General features: G+C 36.6%; 1 protein-coding gene across 1 annotated transcript in view; it reads left to right on the top strand.

The window, feature by feature from the left end:
* The window catches only part of LOC145678601 (alkylglycerol monooxygenase-like), a 115961-nt gene that overhangs the window by 74442 nt on the left and 19142 nt on the right, over positions 1-22377 (top strand). The window contains exons 5-6 of the mRNA XM_081748942.1: positions 12348-12510; positions 19263-19414. Coding sequence (XP_081605068.1) covers positions 12348-12510; positions 19263-19414 — 315 coding nt within the window. The remainder of the gene's footprint in view (positions 1-12347; positions 12511-19262; positions 19415-22377) is intronic.

Here is a 22377-nt window from a genome sequence, read left to right on the forward strand (position 1 = left end):
TATATATATATATATATATATATATATTTGGTCTAGGAATTAATTCGTGCGGTTGGTACATATGAGTGGGGGTCTTTAAGGCCAGTCCGACATTACACAATGTACTCTAATGATAAGTATGGTTTCAAACCCTTTGTGCACTTCTTGTGACTCGAAACGATTCTGATAGCTTCCAGATGAAATTAACAACAACGAGAAATCAAGGAATCAATATTGTACTTAAATTCACGAAACGGGGATAGGAAATCTTTTTGAGAACCGAGACGAGACGAGAGTTCTACAAAATTTTACAAGACAAGGTGAGAAAATCTTAATTCTCGTCTCGTCTCATCGGCATCACTGTTCACAAACAAGCAAACACAATTCCTTACCTCGGGATTCTTAGGTGGTTTCACTTTATCTATCGATAGTCAATGACAAATACCTGAATAATACGTAAACGTTTTATATTATTATTATTATTATTTCTCTGAGTCCTCTGTTTCCTACTTTTCTTTCAATCTATCAACTCTTACGTCGTTCCTCATCTACCCGGCATACTTTAAAACAAACGTTAATTTATTTTATTTATTTAACTTTGATGATGTGGCCCTGGATTCGATTTCTGGAGGGATATCACTAGCATTGTAGTACCAAAAAAAAAAAGGACGAATTATAAAGCAAAACGAGAGAAATGATTCACATTTAATAATACATCAATGTCATCGCTCGGCTTATCGCTATTGACAGAACGCTGACACTTTCAACCAGTCATAACCATTCCTTCTATGAGAAAGAATTTTCTTTATATATATATATATATATATATATATATATATATTACTAAATCTTATTTTTGATTCTGCGTATTTGTTTTCGGTTTTATTCGAGTGGATATTTTCTGCGTCTTTGATGCTCTAATGAGTTTGTCAAGTTTTATGAAGTGTGTTCGATTTATAAAAGCTGGCGGGAAATATTTGCAATATTTAAAAATAAATATAATTAAAAAGTTCTATTACATAAAATGCTTAAATATACACGGCATACGTAAACGAATTGTTTGGTTTCAAAAATTAGCTTTTTTTAAAAAAAAAAAATCTTACACAGTCACAACCTACAGTAAAATGTTGTTACATTCCCGTCTGTTCATTCTGAAGGTAACGGTTCAAAGGAAATACTCTCGATCTTGTATTTATTGTTTAACATACATTTCCTTGTAATATTCCACACGACTATGAAGCGATTTCGTCGTTTTTCTTCAATAGTATGTTGAACTAGTATTGAAATAGGGATATAGATACAGAAATTTGCGTTTAGATAGAATCAAATATGATTTGCATTCAAAAAATGTATGCCCCACGTTCCTGGGCCATCTTTTGTGTCTCTCTCTCCATCTTGCCACTTTACCTAGGTAGAACTCTGATATTTGTAAAAAAAAAAAAAAAAAAAAAAAAAAAAAATCTTCCTCCATTTCTCGAGGTAGTTTCCAATATACGTAGGTATATACAAATGAGTTAGATATTACTATTCTCTGATCCAATATGCTCCCATATATTAAATTCCCTGTCGTACATCTGGCAGTTGATAATACTCCTCTCTCCTGCGTCCGCTATATTGGATTTATGCAAATGAGTGATATTGTTATATTTTCTAAGTTAAATACCATCCATAGGGAATTTCATTCCTTCATATAGACTATAGACCTACGGTTCAAAACAAGCCTGTGATCATAACAATTTTTGGCATTCCTTTACTTCCGAAGTTCATATTTTTAAAATTACTTGTGCCTCGCAGGCGATAATTATCATTCATAGCCAAAGTGATCGCAATCTAAAATTAGTATTAATAGACCTGAGAACGATTTAATAGATAATACCGTTTTTGCCGGTGTAAAAGCTACCCTCTTCAAGTAAGTTTTAAAAATGGACCGTATTATAAAATGAAATGAAATCTTGAAGTTGTACGTCCCACGATTATGTCGATTAGGCTAAAAGAGACGGTGATGATGAGAAATGGGTGAAATGGTGGGATGAAGAAAGTGGAACAGAAAAGGAAAACCCCCAGAAAACCCACGAATATGGTGTTTGTGCACCACAAAGCTCACTTGTCGTTAGCTGGAATCGAAGCAAGGACCCCATGCACCAGAGGTGAACGTTCTACCACTGAGTCACTGTGGTCTCCGTATTATAAAATAAAGTACAGGCCGTCTCCTTCTTTTCACAACCGAAGGATAGCTGGTCTAAAATGGTCTACAAGCATATACGTGTGCAAGTGAATTAAGATCGAAAGTGAACGAATCAGATGGTATTAAATACGAGTATTTTCATAGTGTGGTGCCACACTAATGGCCCTTGACGGAAGTAAGGATAATTTTTCTCTGTAAACACAACGGTGATGATGGTGAGTAAGAAAAGGACGACGACGGGTGGGGGAGATAACGACGCGAGCGGGGGAGAAAATTCAGATGAGAGTTACGTAGATTTCGCAGGTTTGAAAACACTATTACAGGCTTAAAAGACAATGTTTTGTTAAATATTATTCTATTTAAATCATTCTCATCCTTTTACCTTCAATTATGTTGTTTTCTCTTTAAAATTGTGATAATTTTGGGGAACGTCTTATACAAAGGAGCGTTTTATTAACCGGAAAATACGGTAGTTGTGTTTCATGTATTCAGCCTCAGTGGCGTGCAATTCTCGAAACGAATATGGTACCACAGTTTTTTTTTTTTTTTTTAACTTATGGAAATTATTAGCCCCCTTGTCGGTATCTGTTACTTGGAACACTCAGATGTTACATGTAAAACATTAATTAATATTTTATATTACATATTAGAATAATCACTCATTTCGGACCCACTATCTTTCTATACGAAAATTAGGTGGTTAGTAAAAGTTTCATAGGAAATTATTACTCAATTGTCAGTCTCTATATATAGAACTAGGAGTGCCAATAAGTGACCTGCCAATAAGGGCAGAATACCTATGATGATGATGATGATAATGGTGATTGTTTCTGGTTACTTTGAAGGTGAAATTAGATGCTACAATAGACTATTAATTAATATTATTTTACACTTCTCTTAGCAGGCACAATCGCGCTGGAGTTTCTAGCTTTCTATCCGAAACCTTAATAGGGAGTAAAAATTTCCTAGGAAAGTATTACCTCTTGTCAGTTTGTGGTTACTTCAAAGACAAAGTCAGGGATTCCAGCAGAATTTTTCCAGGGGGGGGCAAAGGATCGATTCTAGGTGGACAAAATACCGATACACAAGCGCAGTCGCGAATAAGCACACACTTTGATATACACGTGCTCATAATACATAATATAAAACAACAGTTATGTACAGATATATCCTTATTAACTACAGTAAATAATACTACTACTATAAATTAAATAAACTATATTAAGTGCTATATAGATGTGGATAATGAAATTAGTATGTCTTGACGTGTACTTCCAAGAACTGAAAACCCTTCAAAATCCAGGGGTAGCAGCTGCTTCCCTTGCTTCCAGCTGTGGGAGGTCACGAAGTCAGATGTTGCAGTGTTATTTAATATCGTTTCATATTTTCTTTCAGGCGACGCACCCATTTTGGGTAAACTGGCATCCTGTCTTAAAAAAAAAAAAAAAAAAAAAAAAAAAAAATGATAGGGTGAAAATTTTCTAGAAAATTATTACCCCATTGTCGGCTTCTAGTTAATTCAAAGACAATGTCAGATCTCTTATATTAATTAATAGCCTACTATTTCATATTTTCCGATAAGAGGTGCACTCATTTCGGAGTTCATAATTTCCAATGAGATTTTACTTCCCATCATATTTTTGGATAGAAACATAGCGGACCCAACCTCAAGAAATAATATAAAACGATATTAATTAATATTGTTATATCTGAATGTCTTTTAGGTAATCGAAAACCAAGAGAAGCAATAATTCCCTAAGACATTTTTACCTTCTTCGAATTTTTCGGTTGAAATTTAGCAGTATGGAAATGAGTAAGCTTAGAGGTAACGTGAAATAATAAATTTGATGCGAATTTGTATGACTTCTGTTTTTGGTAAGCGTCAATCGACTAAGGAATACATTCTTCTTTCAGATTTTTGGACAGAAAGTAATCATGGACAAAGTAAGTTGGTCACCTAAGAGATTATATGAATTAATACCAACAAATATTAGAGGAGAGGGTGCAAATGTGGAAACCCAGTTTGTTTTTAATTTGTAAAAAAGCAGTGAATCATTAATTTAACCTGGCAAATTGCCTCAAAATACCTTAGAATGTTAGAAATATGGGACCATAGTTCGCAAGTGCAAAAACCATATACGTAAAAAATAAAAAAAATATTTGACACATGTACTAGCATATTTCGATTTTTTAAAAACTGAGGGTAATGTGGAAACAGCCTAAAATTACAGTAAATCAATGTGTAAACACATAAAGTTGTTGGATCATAATATGTTTTTAATGATAGTATGTTTTTAATCTGTAGATGAACAAAGACAACAAAAGATTTTTAATGACTACAAAGTTAAAAAGCTGAAAGTTACAAAGTAAACAAATTTCGATTCAAAGTTTTGTTGTAAACAGACAAAGATGTTATGTAGGTAAGTCCTGTTTGCAAAAATCACAAATATAAATGCCTGTTTCCACACCGGCACACTAAGAGTGACTCCATTCCTCACATAATTGACATTGAATCCATAGTTCACCACGCATATCTTTCGAAAATGGATTCCCATAAAATATGCACAGAGTGTCTTTTTCGGTAAGCTCTTCTACTCCAACTGGAATAGAGACTGCAAAGTTTTGTTTATTTGTTTGTTTGTTTTTTCTAATTGGAGGAGGAACTTTGGGCATTTTTCTAGTTTTGTTACCGCCTGCAGCCTGTTTTTGTACTTCTTCGAGCTGTTTTTGTACGAAGACGATGTGAAAATAGCGCAAGAACTCGGCTTACGATCTCTATTCGAATTCTTCCTCTTTAAAAGAGGTATTTTCATGATTTCATATGGTGACACACAAACTTTTGAAGAGGTTCTCGGTATGCTGGAATCCTCTGAAGAGGTGCTTGGTACGCTGGGATCCTCTGAAGAGGTGCTCGGTACACACAGACCCTGTAATAAAAATCGTGAAGACAATTATTTGCCTGTTTTCCGCCTCTTTGTCAGTCTCCACTTTGCTTTACTCCTAAGCCTTACCCCTTCGCCCTACCCCTCACTTAGGCTATGAATAAAAAGTATCTAACATATACTTGTATGAATCAAATGTGTGTTATCTTCAATAGATTATTTACTAATAATAAAACATGCAATGGACTTTATGGTGAAGGAAATGTGGAAACGTGTCCACATTTTCCTCATCTCATGTTTCCAAGTTACCCACACTGTAGTCAAACTGGATTGTACGATTTAAGTTAAAAACACGTTTGCTTGTGATTGATTGAATGCCACCAATACCTTCGCAACAACTCCCTTTCACTATACCTTGATATGTATTACACTACATCTATGATACTTTACACTTAATAATACTACACACTTACCTCCAAAAACTTCAGGAAAATGTGAAAACAACAATCGACGCACCACCATTAACTACACTGGCCGACCGCTTCATAGCGTTGTACCGTGACGAATGGGCACGAGGGCGATTGTTTACGGCAATCGCCGCAAGGGTTAAGCTCTATGCAGTCAACATATGTTACGTTTCCACATTTGCACCCTTTCCTCTACATCTTATTTTTGTCTTTTAAGTAACCAGAAACTGCAAGGAATATTTGCTTCGAAATTTTGTCCCTTTTCCCACTAAATTTTTTTAATGCAGAGATAGCAAGTCCAACCAAAGTGAGCCCTGTAATGAAGTACAAAATGAAGTTAATTAAAATTGATATACGTGATTTTGATTTTGAACTAACCATAGACCATCAAAGGAGTAACAATTTTTAGAAAAGTTTAATCTCCCCATCAAATTCTCGAATTGGAGGCGATCTATCCCGAAATATGTCTCCTAAGAGATAATATAAAATTATATTAATCAACAACATTTGACTTCGTCTTTGAAGTAACCAGGGGTTATAATTTCGCAGAACATTTTTACCACACAAAAATTTTCAGTTAGAAAGCTATTAGGACTGAGTATGTTTCCTACAAGATAATATAATGTAAAATGACATTCTAATGTACCTCGTGCTCCTGTTTGTAAACATCAACCACATATATTTACGGTGGAGTATTACACTTCACGTTGCAGTACTACAAGACCACCTACAAGTCACATGATGAGATGGGAGTAGCAGCACCACGGCCTCCCAGGCGTCTATATAAGGAAGAAGATTCTACGCATAAGGACCAGCCTGTGATTGGTCTTCCCTCCTCTAGCTTGCCTGGAACTCTAGGAAAAACCCAACATCAAAGCTTTTACTCTGCTCCGGGACTCTATGCTCTCCTTCCACCTGATTTAGCTTGCTCACAGCTCTGTCGGGATCCCAACCTCAGTTGTTTAGCCTGTTTCGGGTCTCTGTGTGACTTTTAACCCCCTCATTGGTTGCTTCGGAGCATTGGGGTTTCCTACACCACTCTACCTAGCTTGCCCGCAGCTCTGTAGAGATCCTGCCTCAAGGCTGCAAGGTCTTGAGCTACCTGTTTCAAGCTCGCATTAGAGAAAGTTCCATTATAGTATTTCTGTAAATACTGTTGTTATATTCAAGGATTTTTATAATAAACCGCTAATGGGATTCGATTTCAGACTCTGATTTACTCAATGTAGCTCTACTTACTCCTTCAAAAGGAAGAACTTTTACAATATTAATTACATTATATTGTAACATCTGACTCTGTCTTTGTAGTAACCAGATAGATATGGGGTAGAAATTTCCTACAAAATATTTATTCCATCAATTGTTTACGTGAAAATTAAATAATACTACAGTGAGTGAGTTTCCATAAAGATAATATAAGATAGCATAAATTAATATAATTTCATCTAATATTTTGTTTTTGGTAACTGTCAATCAACTAATGAATAATAATCTCCTAGGAAATTTATCCTCTTTTTATATTTTTTGGGGTAGAAATCATAAGTTGCCGAATTGAATACCTTAATCAATGTTGTATTATGACATCTCTCTTTGGACTAACTATAAACTGACAAGGGGTGATAATTTCATAGGAAATTTTATCCTCTACCCCCCAAAAAATTTAGGATGTAAAGCTAGCGAGCTCAAAGTAAGTATATCTTCCAATATAAAATGATGTTAATTAATATTGTAACTCTGATTGTGTCTTTGAAGTAACTAGAATTCGACAAAAGGGATAATGTTATTAGCAGGAAAGAAAATAAATTCAGTTTTAGTTGCAATACGAGCAGATTTTCTAGCAGGAAACAAAATAAACTGCATTTTAATTGCAATATAAGGCAATTTTCCTCAAGATGTTCCTTTATGAAAATAGTAAAGTATTACGAAGTTCCCATTCTGCAAAGTTGATATGACGCAATGGTACACAACACAGTTTGAGGAAAAGTGGATCAGTTTTGTTGTGGAATATTTACTACGTTATCAAGAAACAGAAGGTTATCAGACGTAGTGTCATGCACCAATAAGACAAGTATGCATCGTAAATGGCATTTGCTTCAGATTTATCAGCCTTGACATAATTTAGGCCTATTTGTTGTCTGTCAGGTTAAATTTAATCAGTAGGCATCGAAGACTGCCTGCACTATATAATGGTGTAGCGTTACTATTGGGGATGGGAAGGAGGAAGGGCACTATTCGCCTGATAACACGATTAAAAAAAAAAAAAAAACAGAAAGAAAGAAATCTGTCAGAATTTCTGAAGAAAATTGACCAATTCAATTGACATTAAAGATTTTAGGAACTCAGTTAAGCTTTCTACTACTAGTTTATTTCTATTTTTATTACTATTTCTACTGACTAAATATTCAAACACAAATTTGAACTAATGTAACATGAATTAACATATTAGAACGGAACAGCATGTAAAGTCACAATATATAAAAATATAAATAAATATAGGGGTGCACATTATGAGTTATTAAGGTGCAGAATGCGTCCATGAGAATATTTCGGAGGACACAATTTTTCAATTGAAAATGATACAATCAAACTGAGAATGTTAAATTTCGGGAAAGAAAGGTAAATTTTATGGGATAAAGTGTAAATTTGGGGGATAAAAGTAAATTTCAGAGTGAGAATTGTAAATTTCAAGGGTAAGAGTAGTAAGTTTGGATGGAGAAGGGTACCTTCTGGGGGTTCTGCCCAAATACTTGCAGGGAATGGACATCCCTGAATAAATATAATTATTAATTTAACGTTTGTTCCCTATACTAAAGGACACGTATGGTTAATGGAAGAAATTATATTGGAAGAATTGGTGAAACATTAAAGTGTGAAGAAGCGCGAAAGCCTCAGGGAAACCGACGCTAATGATGATCCCTTCCAAGAGTTTACATGACCTGCGAAACTAGCCAGGAATTCATTGCTCCATAGGTACTCACTTTACCACTAAACCACAATGTTCTCTAACCTTGTGATAAAGAAAGAAATGCTCCAAGATTCGACAATAAAGTTACAGAACTCTGTAACTGCTAATGACAAAAATTATTTATTCTGTGAAAATAGTATTTCAATATTATTCTATGGGACGTCATAAAAAAGATTTGGTAAAAAGAGTGTCGGTCATCCCTTGTAAACTTCTCTCATCGAAAACACCTTGATTTCCATTGACATGGATTTTTACAAGAAACAAAAGGTGAACATTAACTCTTGCTATGAGTTAGGAATATCAACAACAAAGACCTTTGAGTGGATCAGAACTCTTTACCGTGAGGATTGCCTATCTCGTGATTGTGTGTTCAAATGGTACGTCCCTACTAGGTATGCAAACTTGCAAATTTGGAGCGAAGCGATCGACCTTTATTGATTTATTCATATATATATATATATATATATATATATATATATATATATATATATATATTTAGTTTATCAATTGTTTACATGAACGAACATAGGGATGCGCACGAGACGAGTCGAGACAAAAATTTCCTGACAAAATTTGAGTCGAGACATGGCTCTTCCAATAGAGAAATATACATTTTTCGAGTCGAGACATCACTTTTACAGCACATTTTCGAGACGAGACAGCCACAAATCTTGTCTCGTGCGCATCCCTAAACGAACACGACATGCAAATAGTTGAGTTTAGCATATCAGAAAAAGCATAATGACTGAAAAATTATGTTCGCAGAACAAAACAAAAAAAGCTTTGCCCTATTTCTAGGCAAGGGCGCCGGGACCCCCCCTCCCAAAGCTGATGTGGGCCCCCTGTTGTACAGTATTTATGAATATACAATATTTGGCATAGTTCGAATGCAGTTTGTCTTAAAATCCTTATATATATATATATATATATATATATATATATATATATATATATATATATATATATATACCTCCTGCATTGGAATGCCCCCCCCCCCAAATTTACAGAGAAATCGGTGCCCTTGTTTCTAGTGCTGAAAATTCTGTTTTCCATTGTTTACAATGAGAATTCGCGCGCCAAATGTTTTTCCAATGTTAAGTCTATTCGCAATTTTTTGTCCGATCCGATCAGGATCTGCGACCCCTTAAGACATTCAGCGTGTGCCCTCAAATCGCTGTCAAGGCGTCTCGGAGGAATATCCGGACAAACAAATGCGTCGAGTCAAAAGAAGCCTCGTTACAATAACAGACTATGAATTCAAAATCACTTTGAGCATTGCTGATATACGATATGTGGAAGGAACTGTTTCTTCGGCCACAATTGAAAGTTAAAACTGTACTGCTTTATGAGAGTCAGTACTCGTTGAAAACAGTTTATGTATATGTAAAATTAGATGAATTAACGTTTTAGAACAGTAGTTGCCAAACTTATGAAGCTTATTAGTTACCGTACGGTTCTTAAATCCTGCTGTGAGCTACCAACCAAAAGAACTACCATTTTTTAAATCTTACATTTGTTTATTCCCTATAAACTTACATTTCTAGTAAATATTAAATCAAATTATTCAAGTTAGCAAATGTCTAATACACACACGAAAAACAATGTACACAACACCACGCGTATCTAATCAACTGTGTGATGAGGCTGACAATGGCAGTTGCGCGGAGAAATAAGCAGTTGTTTCGTTAGCGTCAGCTCACTGTATGGAGGAATCAAGGTTAGCCAATCGAAGTGTAAAGGCAATCTACCGAAAATCTCCCCGCGAGCTACTAGTAGCTCGTAATCGATGGTTTGGCGATCACTGTTTTAGAACAAAAGGTCTTTAATCATCTATTGTTATTTTCTAATTAAAAAATTAAGTAACATTTGGTCGATATGGTTGATTCATTGGACTGAGAATATATGATATTTAGCACCGAGAATATAGGGGGTATATATCATATCTATTGATTAAAGTGAGATCCAAACCACTGCTAGTTTGTTGTTTTTCTTAAGAAGAAGATTTGTGCCCTTATCGGGGATCGAATCCGGATCCACACCCGCTAGATACTTGACCATAATGTCTTTTGCCCACGGGAAAAGAAATAAAGTTTTCTCATCACATATCGTAAGCTTTGTAAAAATCTCGATTCTCGAATAATTATTTATTGTCTTGTCTTGATTCTCACAAAGCTTGTCTCGTCTCGTCTCGTCTTGAATTTTTTCTGATGCTTTGTAAATTTTCGTACAAGATTTATGTTTCGAGTTTTCTTAGTTTCACGAAGAAGCTATCAGAATCCTTATGCGTCACGAGAGATACACAAAGGATGTTATATAACAACATTTAAACAGTATTTGTTGTTAGTGTATAATAACTTAGGTATCTTTAAAGGTTGATAAATGCCCTTCATTGTATTCGTACAATCATCTTATCCATTTGTAAGTTTTTGTAAATGAAATAGTATTGCCCACGAAACTAGTAAAATTTCTCGCCTCTTCTCGAAACGAGACAAGAATTGTCATATTTGTCTCCTCATCTCGAATTTAAAGTTCGAGATGTTGTCTCGATTCTCGTCTCTCTTGGGGGGGGGACGGTGACTCAGTGGTAGAATGCTTACCTCTGGTGCGTGGGGTCCCTCATTCGAACCCTGGCTATGTAAGTATGTGGTAGACAACATAGTGTTCGTGGGTTTTCTCGTTTCCCCCACATTCGCATTCCACCAATTAGTCCATCATCATTCACTTGCTTTAATTATCCGTCTCCTTTAGATTAAAGGGCATAATCGTGGGACGTTAAACTGAAATTTTTCATTATCATTTTTCGACTCTTCTCTCATGGGCAACACTAGTTACCGGAATATTTAGTGTTCAAGTGAAGATTTGTGCCACGCTGGAAATAAAAACAAATATATTGAAAAAAGACATAATATGGCAAGAAACAACTAGATAATGGATAAGGGAGATACCTATCAATTGTTCATCATAGAAGTGCAGGGGGTGGGTCCTGGGGGTCCGGACCTCCCCCGAAATTCCAACTTTTGTGTAAATTTAGCCTAATTTTAGGGACAAGTTTAGGAATTTCAATATAAAATGCCCTGATATTGAGGTTGGACCCCTACCGAAATAAATTCCTGCGTACGCTACTGTAGAAGTGTGATAATTTCGAAGGGAAATAATTCATTTTCTGCTTTTTGGGAGAAGGGAGATCCTTCGTTTGATTATTATAAACATAAAATCAATTGTAAGATTGTATGTTGCAGATCCTGCGCGATTACAGAATTCGTCGGATTGTCTAAGGTTTATTTGATTTACTTAGTACATATGGAAAATATTTTCCTGTTAAAACCTTTTGTCTCCGAGTTATTGTCTAACGAATTTAGAATTAGGAATTTTCGAAAAAAATCAGTAATTGTTAATTTAGAACAAGTAAGAGATTAATTATATCAAACAAATCTCTAATAAACATTACAAGTGGATGAAGTGTGCATCTATAATAAAGATTTCCTAAATATTACAAAAAGACAATTTCTTCTGCAATCAGAAAACTCAATGCTAGTCAAGCAATATTTTATAAATTCCATCAAATACTAATCAGCTTTTAAATAAAATGAATTTTCTAATACTAATAAAAATAACGCAATGCTTAAATCAGAATGCAACTCAAACAAAGCTGATTTGCTGGAACGTACGTACTTTAAGTACCTTACTGCATGTGATACTTCTAGCATTAGTGTTTCTTAATTTCAGATTTTACATAATGTTTATTTAGTAATGTATTTAAATTTTACTTTCTTTGTTAATTTATTTTTGATATATTCATGTATATACCTGATAGTTTTTGTCAATATTTACTGTTACATTTTAAGTACTGATGTTGTCTTCTCTTACAGATTTTCTATTTACCGATGGCTTTCTTTGTGCCACCAGCTCACTTTCTCATCCATCAACAATTCAGTCTTATATATCAATTCTGGACTCATACGCAAGCCATAAAGACTATAGGACCGTTAGAATGGATTTTGAATACACCTAAACACCATAGGGTACATCACGGTATGTGAACTAAATTTTGACTCTGTACAGTACTATGGCAATACTCTAACATAGTCTCAGTAAAAGATAATCTACTTTTCATGAAATTTCAAACTTTCTTGTAACAATGTTGTTTACAGTAACCAAGTATAAGAATTTCCAACTAAATCGTTTGTATCCTTTTCGTAGTTTGGATTCAATTTAATATGTTATTGTGTATTATCAATTTTATGTAAAAATTAATCCTATTACTTAAAATGCTCAGTGAACATGAACATTCACGCAATAGAATAGAAATTAGGCTGACATCCCTTCTGGGATCCATAGCAGTTGAGAGCTACTTCTAAGAAGTGATTATTAGAGATATATCTTACTAGCTTTAATTATTCACAATGATTAAATTTCAGTAAAAATCTGTTCATTACTTTGAAGAAACAGCTTTATTTACTCATGTGTACAGAGATATTTGAGTGAAATAAAATTTATACAGCACAGCAGTCTTAAAATTTTACCTGATAAATCTCGTCTGATACCCGTAATTGCTTCGAACACTGTTTATCCGAAATGCCTACTTTGACTGCAGACATCTTTGCCTTAAGTCATCCTAATCTCTTGGCTTACTGTCAAAAATCCCACAGAGTCAAATACTTTGACTCGCACACAATGATGTCGGTCTCTGTAGGTAATCTATCTGCATGTATTTTTTCTAATACAGAAAGATTTTGATTGCGAGAATGAAATGGAAAGTGGCGCTGTCTTACTGGAAGTGTCCATAAAGCTAAATATCCGATTCAACCAACTATGAAAGGAATAACATTTGCAGGAAGTTGAGGTTGGTTGCCCCTGTAATGTTATCTTCATGAAGAAAAAGGTCTGATTAGGTGTCCATAGACACGCCGCACCGCACATCACTTTGGGGTTATCCCTCTTGTGGGTTTGGAATTCGCTTGAGTTCTTGATTCCGTAGACTTGGCAGTTATGTCGGTTCTTTTTCCTGGATATCTTGGAAGGTAGAGATCTGCATAAGTCGAATTTTCGACTCAAACCCAAGCCAGCCCGAATGTATCTAGAGCAGCCCAGCTCGGACCCGGAAGGTTTTGGAGGGTTTTGGCCTGAGCCCGGCCCGGTCCAATAAGTTTTATAAATGCTTGACCCGAGCTTCATCTGGCTTAATAAGTAAGCTGCCGCCAAGTATTACCAACTTGAAATATTGTATTGTTTGTATTATCTTTCACTCAACCTGCGTGCACACAGATTTCAATGTTTGATTTATTCCAATTAACGTTTAACGAAAGTTAATAAGTTTTAAAGAACTGCAATCAATTGGCCCAGGCCCGGACCGACCTGAAGAGAAATCAGTGTCAACTCGCCTAGTCTCGGAACTGCCCAAAGAAATAGCGAAACTGACCCGCCCAAGCCCGATCCGTGCAGGTCACTACTGAAAGATCATCTCATCTGAAGATATGATCTGTGACATTTGGATTATCACCATGTAGCTAGTTAAGGATCAAGTCACAGAGTTCCAACCTAATATCTTGATCCTTCGCATTTACATGATACACAATCCTCATCTTCTAAGGATTCACACTGGAATTCGATCCCAGAGGATGTTAAACATTGTAGATTACGATATGTGCTACGTCCAGGATCTTTGCAGAATCGACTTCAACTCCTCCTAACACTCCCTCATTCAGACAGTTAGTTCTTTGCTTGTCCTCGGCTGACCACTTTGCGAAATACTTCGTTCCCTGACTCTTTATCTGCCACTTCTTGATGCATTTGAAGTCTGGAGCCCGTTTTTGATTCATGTACTGAACTTATACATCCTCCTGAATAGATGCCACTTTGGAACTACAATCGCTCGTAGTCATATTATCCTCTCACAAGTAAACGTTCTTTTCCATCAATTTGAGATGTGGGAACTTGACATATATTTAGGTAGATGGTGATCAAGAAAGAATACAAATATCAGACAGACAGCAAAGTGTAGGGGAGCAGGAGGCCGCTAAACTTTTGACCAGACAACAGGTCAGAGAAGTAGAAAAGAAAAAGGAACAGGTCCCATAGGGTCAGGTCTGGAAAGGAGAGGATATGCGCATTGCATATATGCTCTCCTCATATCATCTTTTTGCTAACCTGTTTCATTCTCTTCGCGCCTGTTCGCCAGCTCACTTTGCTTCTCTTTCCTCACTCTCCCCTCTATTTACCTGAAAAGGCATTCCTTTAAGTATGAATGTTTGTCCTTGTCTCTCTCCCACTCCCGTTTGAACCCTGGAACACTACTCTTATGTCGTTCCGACTACCTCCACACTCCCTCATCTCCTGACATGCGCAAAGGACCGAGTTTCAAACCCAGGATCTTTCAGTTAGTTGACTTTAAGACATCACCAAATGAACATCGTGGTGTAGCTTCCAGGATTGTCAGATAAGTTTTATAACACAAAGCGTGACAGCTCGAAAGAAGAGTGGCAATAAATATTCGTACACCGCGACAATGTTCTGCTGTCAATTTCTTGTGAACTGCATGAGGTAAATTGTACATAAACATTTTCCCTGGTAGTGTTAAATAAACCTATATATGATCTTATTTAGCGTTTGCTGCATCCTTAAAGAATAAACATGTTACGAGTAAAAATTTAAACTTGGTTGAATATATATTGCAACATTTTGCTTGCCTAGTAGTTCATACAGGTAGGTGTAGTAATAAGCTTCAAAATTTTACCTGTAGTACTCTAGGGTTAAATGTATGGTTTTGTTTTCTATCTCGTCTGTTTGCTTACAGGCTTCTCTCACGTATACCTTCTCCGTGAAATAGAAGCGGACCGATGAAAGCGAGTGTCTTTTTGTCCGTAAATGTATTACCTGGTTTGTAGTTACGAAGGAGCTTGTTAACAACAGGTACGACACGTATCGAGGCGGTAAGCAATACGTAAGGCGCCTTATGACTACCTGTAGCTCCAACTATAGTAGTGAAAATGGAAAGACAGGAGAAATATCCCTATTTGTTTCGTGACATGCCTCTCATGTCTTCTTGTGATCTCCTGTGTTATGTTCCTTCAAGTGATAGCAGAGTAAGTACGGCTTGTTATGTTCCTTCAAGTACGGCCCTGCTCATGGCTTGTTGGTTGGAAACTAGCCCATGGTCTAATCGAATTCACTCATAAGCCAACCATTAGGCATGTAAACATTTATCTGCTTGTACACTTGTTAGTATGTCGGGCTTTTTATAGGTCAGGTTAGGTTGGGTTAAAATTCCCTTTTTGTTTCTCTCTCTCTCTCTCTCCCTATATATATATTTGTATATATATATATATATATATATATATATATATATATATATATATATATATATATATATATATATATATATATATATATTATAAACGACTCATCTACTCTGATATTGTATTGTTTACAGGTAGTCAAAGGATAAAAAGGTCGTGGTTTCCGCTCTGGTGAGCAAGTATGATTTAACTGAACGTAAAATGAACAGGCAGGAGATGGTAATGTTAAATCAAATTGTGTCTCTTCTGTCAGAAGACATGGATATGGTTTAAGAAGTCAAAACAATGGGATTAATAAGTGATTGTAAAGGCAGTGCTGACAAAATGGATTTTGGAGATGGCGATGACGCGGAAATGGCTTCAGTTTTACAGGCTGCCAAACATCAGAAGTTCCTTAACCGGGCTCCTCCCCAAAAGAAAAAACTGTTCTAGACGAGAAGTATACAATGAGAGCTACTGGACTACCGATTCAAGTGGCAAGATCCTCGAATAGAGGAACCTGGAAAAGACTGTTATGAACGAGTTCAAGTTGATCAAAACTATGAAAATGTATGAGTACGAGAATATGATAATAGCCAAAGCTAACAGTCAAAGCGATAATCAAAGTTGTACAACAGAAATTTGAGGAAATAGCGGAAACGTGCCCTGTAATTCATGACCTATACAGTGCAAACGAAAATAATCATTGATCTACATAATCGTCTGAACTTTAAGGTACCGGAATTCCGGACTCTCCGATTCAAGCGTCGTAATAGGATCATCAATTGTGCTCTACCTCGTCGCGTCATCAAGAACTGGAAGTCAAAAGAGGTAGATCTAGCAAAAAAAGAAAAGAAAAAGAAAGAAAGAAAAAAGAAAAAACAACTGATTTCGTAATGTTGATTCTTGGGCTGATGTTGAATGAAGAACTGCAGCCAAAGAATGTGTTGAATGGAGACCAAAGCAGCCTTTAGAAGAAACTACTCTTTCCGGTCTCTTCGTGGTCGTCGCACAGTTGCTATCCGAAACCGAGCTATTGTTGGATTCGGCACCCGTATATGGTCTTCCTTGTCATCTCAATAGCTGGAGAGACCATGAGACTCATGTATTACCAGTATCGGAATATTCCGTATCCTCTCCAGCATCGAAATCCGACGATCGTCCAAACATCAAATGCTTCGTCGGGAAGTCGGCAAATATGAAGAAAGCAGACACGATAAGATTCTACAACTACTGTATGTGGGCTAGTCTTTCTGCTGATTGTTCGAAAATCCTCTTACTTGATCTGTGGTCAACAAATACGGATGACAATATTACCCAGACTATTTCTGAATCAATTAAGTGATGAAACATCTCATTCCTGGTAACTATACTGGTTTAATCCAACTTCTGGATTCCATTTCTTTCGACTGTGCAAGTAATTCATCAGGTACACCACTAATGCAGTGAGTTCAGAGTCAGAAAACACCATGTCAGCCACCGCGACAAGTTGTTTCGGCTTCAATCGCTAACTTTGTACAAATTCTCTGCACCACGGTTAAGGAACGTAGTTCGTTTTGCTCTTTACGAAGGTAGATACTTGCACAAGGCACCTGAGCCTTAGATTTCACATGATTACTGTTTTAACTCTATAGTGAACGACAAGTGCTACGAATGCGAGGCAATTACATTTGTAAAGTGTGCTCAAAAGGGGTGGAACTAAAATTCCTGAACTAAGTAGACGGTCATTAATAGTTACAATGTGATCGGGCTACGTCATAAGAACACAAGCCCGCCGGCCGGGAGGCGTTAGCCGACTTTCGTGGACAACCGACTAAACCAATAGTGTTTAATGCAGAACAAAACACGACCAAACAAAATCAAGATCACTATCCAAATTTCCCATTTTTTTATTAATGAACACTGATATTCTTCCTTCTTTTGGGCAAATACTTTAGGTTACTAGGGAATTTTCCACCCCTAGCGCTAACTGTGATCAGTTTGTTTGCATAATTCATGCTTTCTTATCAGATCTTGATATTGATTGCCAATAGGCATTACTTTTATTGGTTCTCATATGAGCTGCTTCATATAGCCTCATAATTTTCCATTGTAACCACACTTTAAACGTGCAATTTCGTGTTTTCTAAACCTCTGTCAGTGTCTGCACATAAATATTTTATTTAGCAGTTCGAGACTAACGTGCAAATAAGTTTTTCCAAACATTATGATTTTAGCTTTAGACCCTTCCCACCTATACACTTTGATATCTGCCGCTCAGATTTCGTATCTTTACTAATTTCAGTTGGTACTTAACAAATGTATACACCATACCTAGATTTCCGATTGTTGGACGAGAACGTTTACTTGTCAGTATGTAGTGTTGTCAGGTAAATATTTTAAGGATTGTTGTACAAAATTTATTTCACAAAAATACCTAGGTATCTTTATTCCAGGATTTCTCAACCTGGGGGTCGCGAGAGGGTTTCATGGGAGTCGCAAAGATAAACGGAAGGTATAAATATAATTAGAATCTAATACCGGAAAATATTTTTAAATATTATTTTGAATTTTGTTCTGATAGGCACATTTTTATTTTTGTACATACTGTTAAGAACAACAAAAGAATAGGTCTACCAAACATTTTCAACAGGTGCAGAGTTGTTTAAAAATCAATTTAAATGAAAGAGGTACGATATGAAACTAATGAGAACTGCATATTGAAATACCGGAAAAATGTAAATGCAACAAAACCTGCATATTGAAGTAGCAGAAAAATGCAAATGAAACGAAACCTGCATATTGAAATACAATTAAAATTGAAAGCTAATGAAATATCTGAGCATGGTGTGATATTTCACTAGTGCGGCAATGTCCGATTTAATCTTCGTGACGCACATTATTATGTCATTTAAAATACTTAATAACTTTTTAAACAACTATCCAAGATTTTTTAAATCAAAATTAGAAATAACTTTTTGTTTATCATATGACCCAAAATTCAGGAAGTTATGAAGTTTTAAAACTTTCAATCGGTCTCCATTTCGAAACAGTATGACGGATCAAATTCGATATTTGTAATATGAATGAACTGACCAAATTTGATTTTAATTCATTCGCTTTTAGGAAAATTACTGTATCCACTATACACAAGAAATGGATTCTACTATTATAGAAATAGATGGATATCGTGAGATCTCCGCAATAGATATATTAAAAATCCCACACAAGCTTATTACAAACCAGAAACTATAAGGGGGTCGCTGGCAAGAGGATGTGATAAAATGGGGATCGTGATAGGAATTAGGTTGAGAACCGCTGCTTTATTCTATATAAAGTTATAGTAAAGTGAAATGTAGAAAGGGCTTTTGAGAAGCTCAATTTGAAGATTTTGTGCATAAAAAATACATTTTATTCTTTATACTCCTTTAACGTCCGTGAATTAATTTTATCTTACATAACCGTAAAATTCTAATGTATCTTATTGTACATACAATACTCAAATAAATTCTTTGCTTCTATTATTTTCAGGCTGCAATTTATATTGCTTGGATAAAAATTACGGAGGATTTCTGATTATATGGGACAGAATGTTTGGTACATTTGCAGAAGAAAAGAATGGAGAGAACATCGTTTATGGACTTGTATTGAGTCAACCACTTTTCAACCCTCTTTGGTCTCAGGTAAGAACGGGTAAATGCATTCGAGATGCAAATTTCAGGTGAGTAAGTGATCCTTGTTTACCTCTATCACCATGCAGTTTGCTTATCACCAGGGCAGTAACTTGTGGGGGGGGCAGGGAGCAACTGCCCCCACACCAGGGAAGCTTCCCGCCGTTCGAGGAGGTCCTATTTTAAGACAAAATTTTCTCATTTCATATATGATACGAACATGAAATTATAAATGAAGCATCAAATAGATTCACTACATTACATAAACAAAACAGCACAAAAAAGATAAATAAAACAAAAATGAGTCGTGAGCTCATTTCAGTAAAAAAAAAAAAAATGCCTACCATTAGGGGCCCTAGAAATAATATTTCTTCGTATGTCTTTGAGATTTGTCAATATTGTCCCCTTAATTTGTCACGTACGGAACGGACCGAGGGGCGTAGGTAACAGTCCAGCAGACCTTGCCATGCGGGAGGGCCCAGCGCTTCCGGGGCCCATAAAGAGTAAGAGAAAGATGGGAAGAGGGGGCCCAAGAATTAGAAAACCAAATTTTTGTGGGGTCCAAATACGCGTTTCCATGCCGCCCCAGAAAAAATCTAAGTTACGGCGCTACTTATCACTCTTCGCTAAATTCATTCCTACTTTTTAAAATTTTAGTAAATAAATTAAAAACAATGAAGAATATCGAAGTTGTAGAAAGTAAGCCGAAGTATCTACAATTTGTAACATGAACGAATGACCCTTTAAAATATTTTCTTATAGACCACAGTTGGTACACAATTTATGACGACATAACCATTTGGCACCAAAGTTTATACACTATACGAAATATCCAGTTTATGTAATAGCATTTCGTAGATACTATTACCCATATCTTAATTTTTTATGATCATTAAGTTATTAACAAAAACTGGAAAAGAAATGTTGCCAAACTTAGCGAAGATCTTTAGTTACGTACTTCAACCTATCATGGGTGTCGTTATCGGGGGTGGGGGGACGTGTCCCCTCCAGATTTTAGTCAAGTGTATTTAAAGAAACTATACTACTTTGTACATATAACTTTTGTCGGAAGAAGGATTTTGGTTTTGTTTCATGCGACCCCTCCAGATTTAAAAAGCTAACGACGCCAGTTAACCAATGTCTCTCCAGTTCGATCAGTAAAAGATGACAATATGTTCTATCTGGTACTGCAAACTGAAGGAATTAGTTTTCCGATCATTATTTCTTGAGGATATGATTAATCATGATCAATTCGTTTCAAAACTATCTACACCGTAGCCCTTATCACCGGGAAGAGTTTATGCAACTGAATCAGTCTCGAACGATTTGCTGCAGATTAAGAATAGCGAGACAGAAGATTGAAAAATTACAAGTGAAATAGGCTCGTATAACTTCGTAAAAGGAAACTTAATGTGTAAGAAGTTTATTTATATTTATCTATCATTCTACTTACCTAAATAAAATAATAATATTTAAATAACGGACATAATGTGTTATTACCATGTACGAGAGAAGGGAACAGAATGTTTTCCCGTTTTACCTTCGCTCCAAACAGTCAGGATTCCACCCGGCTTAAATGGATACCAATGTTTCTTCCAGGGGCGGATCCAGGACGGACTTCTGGGGTGAGCGGTAGGTCGTAATACTGCTACTTAGAGCTACTTTTAAGAGCTCTCGAATGGGTTTTATTTATATATAAAATAAGAAAGTTTCCTGTTCTGGAGGGGGCAATTGCCCCTATGGTCCCCCCTGGATCCACCTCTGGTTTCTTCCAGGCATGCTTCCGGGGCATAAGACCCACGAAGTTCGCCAACCACCCTCTGGATTTAAGATAAGTTGCTATTAGATGTTAATCTTGTGTAAGACACTTTCTTTAGCAAATAGTTTCCCAGTGCATCCCTCACATTATATACAGGTTATACTGTATTACTTACATAGAAATATGCATTCGTAGTGCATAAGGATGGGCACAAGTCGAGTCAACGGTAATTTCCTCGAGTCGAGTTTCGAGCCGAGTCATTGTTTTTGAGGTCAAGTTTCGAGTTGAGTTGAGTTTGACAAATGGTTTGCTCGTTCAGATAATTTGAACTCGCTTTGAAATCATGGCCTGATTGACTGGAAAGTGAAAGCCATGAGAAAAGTAAGCAGTAATGTGGATTACTTCTAGTGTTGCCAACGAGAGTGGACACTACCCGCATCTTGTCTCGTCTCAATAACGAGACGACAATAGATTTTTATAAAGAGACTGCCTCAAATATCGTGAGCACCAATATAAGTATTATTGTAGTTCTTACCAGTAAGGCTGAGACCTGCACGGTTACTTTTTGAGCCCAACCTGTGTAGTGATGTCAACCGGCTCGGCTCGGTTCAACTGAGAGAACAGCTCGAGCCGGCTCGGTTCGGATAAGCCACCGACTCGGGCACAAGTGAGCCATCGGCTTGAGCCGGCTCCGTTGAAACAAGGCCATCGGCTCAATTCGACTCGGCTTAACTAAGCCGATACCTCGAACCGGCTCAGTTCCGGTGAGGCATTATCTCGGTTCGGTTCGGCTCCGGTGAGTCATCGGCTCGAGCAAGCTCGGTTGGGTGAGGCATTATCTCGGTTCGGTTCGGCTCCGGTGAGTCATCGGCTCGAGCAGGCTCGGTTGGGTGAGCTATTGGCTCGGCTCACTTCTCGGATCCGGTTGATAGCGAGTGACTTATGAGCCGAGCTGCTCCAGCTGTTAACAACCCTAAATCCGGACCGAGCAGTTTTGAACATATTTGGCAGGAGGCCTATAACTTTAACAATTTTTGCCTCGAGCCCGAATATTTGCCCCTCCTGAACTCAAACCCAGGACCTCGTAAATAATGTCCTTGCCTCCTGAAGACTTCTAGACGACCAAGATCGGCGGTTAACTAGTTTTTAGTTAGAATTCAGATACACACCGCCTATCTTTCAAGGTTATACACGGTGTAGCTATAATAATAATAAT

This window comes from Thermobia domestica, chromosome 2, assembly GCF_964235325.1.
Source record: "Thermobia domestica chromosome 2, izTheDome1.hap1.1, whole genome shotgun sequence".
In the NCBI taxonomy this organism is placed as follows: domain Eukaryota; kingdom Metazoa; phylum Arthropoda; class Insecta; order Zygentoma; family Lepismatidae; genus Thermobia; species Thermobia domestica.